Raw genomic sequence first — 2,978 nt, 5'->3', positions numbered from 1 at the left:
ACATGTACACATATATTTATATGTATATATATATATATATATTAATATATGCATACATATACATACACACACACACACACACATATATATATATATATATATATATATATATAATTATACATATACACGAGATAGAGATATAGATATATATATATAGATATATTTAAACCTATAAACATATACTGTTACATACCTTTAAGCAGACCAGCCAGGAAATCCGTCACTGGGTCGCTGCCAGAGAATTGCACCAGTGTTTCCAGATCGTATCTCTCCAACTCCCTCACAGCCACTGTCCAATATTAGGGTTTCAATGTTTTAGAGTTTTCATGCTTGAGGGGGTTTTATGCGGTAGAGGTTTGCGGGTTGAAAAAACTCGGCAACCCCACTCACCCCATACGAAACAAGAATACTGACACACTTGAACACATTACTTGGCCCCATACACCACCATGAGTACCTCCAAGCGTACGACCATGGCCAGTGGGTGGACTGTCCATGTGTGCATATGACAGACCACAAACCGCAGGGATAGCATAGAGAGCACACAAACGCTGGAAGCAAGTTGTGACATTCGAGCTACGACAGATAAAAAACTAGTGATAGTGCAGGAAGCACACAAACGCTGTATGTTTGTTGCGACATTCGAGCTACACGGTCACCTTGTACGTGTGCAGTGACCACACAACAGACGGTGCGATCTTCTAAGAGGCTCAGAAATTAGAGGTCATCATGCACTCAGGAACAAGGCATTGGGTTACAGTAGTACTGCGTAGTACATAAAGTGGTGCCGAGGTCTTCGGACAACAACTATGCACGCAGCACAAGAAGAGATGTCTTATTCTGAGCCAGTTAGCGGATACCACGTGTGACACCGTATCACACCCGTAAAAGTTCATTGAACCCAAGACTAGTGTAATTGTATATGAGACATAGAGTTGGATATAAAACATGTGCTTGGATATAATCACATGCTTGCATACGAAACATACAGTGGGACAAAAAACTTGTACTTGAATATAAAAAATACACTTAAATATAAAACATATAAGTGCATACTTTTGCATATACAGCAGGAAAGACATATACCTATACATAAAACATATACTTGAATATAAAAGTACACCTATATATAAAACATACACTCATATACAATACATATACTTCAAAATAACTCTCTGCCCTGTTCAATGCCTCAAACACCCGTCCACACACACACTTCCTAATACACCCCCGCCTCCGCCTCCCCTTCAAGCACAAGCACAGTACGACTAACCCTGGAACAGTGCCCCACATGTCCAGTCATCCACCCGGCCTATCTCCTCTACCGTCACGTCGCTACGTTTGAAACCCGGAGATATACTGCGATTGGACTTCTGGCTGGTGTTGGAGACTGTGCTGTTGACCGAATTCGACCGGTTGATGCCTGGCATGGTCGCGTCTACGTTAAGATGCTCCATGCCCTCGATGGGGTTGTCCTGTTTCTTTTCGTCTGGGACCGGTCCCGCTTCCGATTTGTCTGTGCTCGGAGAATGGGACAAATGAGAGGTGTGCGGGTGTGACCTTTGTGTGTGGGGTTGGGCAAGCGTGTACAGGGCGTGGTAGTGTGAGCTGGCGAGTGTTGCTGCACACGTATGCCTGTGACTGTGGCGATGAGATGGCGACAGATGCACGCGTTTACTATCACACGTGCATCGATAGCTATACAACTCTCTCTTGGAATACAGTACAAAGGTACACACACACACCCTTCTCCTTGAACAAGTACTTGACACACACACACACACACACCCTTCTTCTTAAACAAGTACTTGACACACACACACACACACCCTTTTTCTTAAACAAGTACTTGACACATACAGTACAAAGGCACACACACACACCTTTCTTCGTAAACAAGTCCTTACAACATATAGTACAAAGGTACACACACACCCTTCTTCTTAAACAAGTACCTAACACATACACCACAAAGGTACACACACACACCCTTCGTCTTAAACAAGTACCTAACACATACACCACAAAGGTACACACACACACCCTTCTTTTTAAACAAGCTTTTGACAGTGCGTTTCTTCTTGGCCATGGCGACGTCTTCAGACTTCTTCGCGTGCACGCCACTGTAGTCGCCTGTCACATGCGCAATCAGCACCCCCACCATCTTACGCTTATCAGCAAACGCTTTCCATCCACCATCGATCGGGTATCTGGAAACATCAATACGTTGTCATTACGTAATGGGATTACGTTGTCAACACGTCATGTGCGTTTGATGAGTCAAAGCAATAAACCAGAGTACATTGATGTTTAAACGTTAACCAGTACTAGCTGTCAACCGATGCCGTACAGAAGCAACACATCCCACGGGCATGCTATATTTCATTAATATATATATATATATATATAGATCTGTAAACATACTGACATGCACACGCACACTCGTACACCCACACCTACGCCCACACACACGCGCGCGCGGACACGCACACACACGAAACCTATACATTCGTACAGGCACGAACGTTTAACTGATAGAATCGAGCTGCGTACTAGTATTGCTGTTGCCACTAACCTCGCAGATGGACGCATCAATACGACACCAGAGACTGCAACGAATAGACACACGCACACATAAACGGACGCTAACAAATATACAGCAACACTCCCCTCCACACACGCACGCTAACTGATACAGCAATACTCTCCTCCACACACGCACCGTTCTTTAATGTAGTCCAACAGCACATTGACCAGGCGCTTGTCGTGGACTTTGCTGACTAGAGCGTCTCTCTCAGCTACTACTGACGGCACGTCCATGCGCTGAGCCACCACCCGTTGGAACAGACTCTGACCACCAATCTTAGCCAGAAACAAGGAGGAGAACCCAGACATCACCTTAGACCCTGTGTTCATGCGCAGCACCTGGGCGTATCGATAGATAAAAATTATACATCAGTAAATATATCACACAATAT

At 44.4% G+C, this 2,978-nt stretch overlaps 1 protein-coding gene across 1 annotated transcript in view; it reads right to left on the bottom strand.

Annotated features, from left to right (window-relative positions):
• The window catches only part of SARC_06109 (hypothetical protein), a gene marked incomplete at both ends in the record, with an annotated part of 10,106 nt that extends 7,190 nt beyond the window's left edge, over positions 1-2,916 (bottom strand). Inside the window, 4 exons of the mRNA XM_014300000.1 lie at positions 194-289; positions 1,274-1,516; positions 2,044-2,210; positions 2,723-2,916. Coding sequence (XP_014155475.1) covers positions 194-289; positions 1,274-1,516; positions 2,044-2,210; positions 2,723-2,916 — 700 coding nt within the window. The remainder of the gene's footprint in view (positions 1-193; positions 290-1,273; positions 1,517-2,043; positions 2,211-2,722) is intronic.
• Positions 2,917-2,978: the final 62 nt, after the last annotated feature.

Source organism: Sphaeroforma arctica, assembly GCF_001186125.1.
Source record: "Sphaeroforma arctica JP610 unplaced genomic scaffold supercont1.423, whole genome shotgun sequence".
NCBI lineage: Eukaryota > Ichthyosporea > Ichthyophonida > Sphaeroforma > Sphaeroforma arctica.
This window is presented reverse-complemented; position numbering and strand designations above follow the sequence as displayed.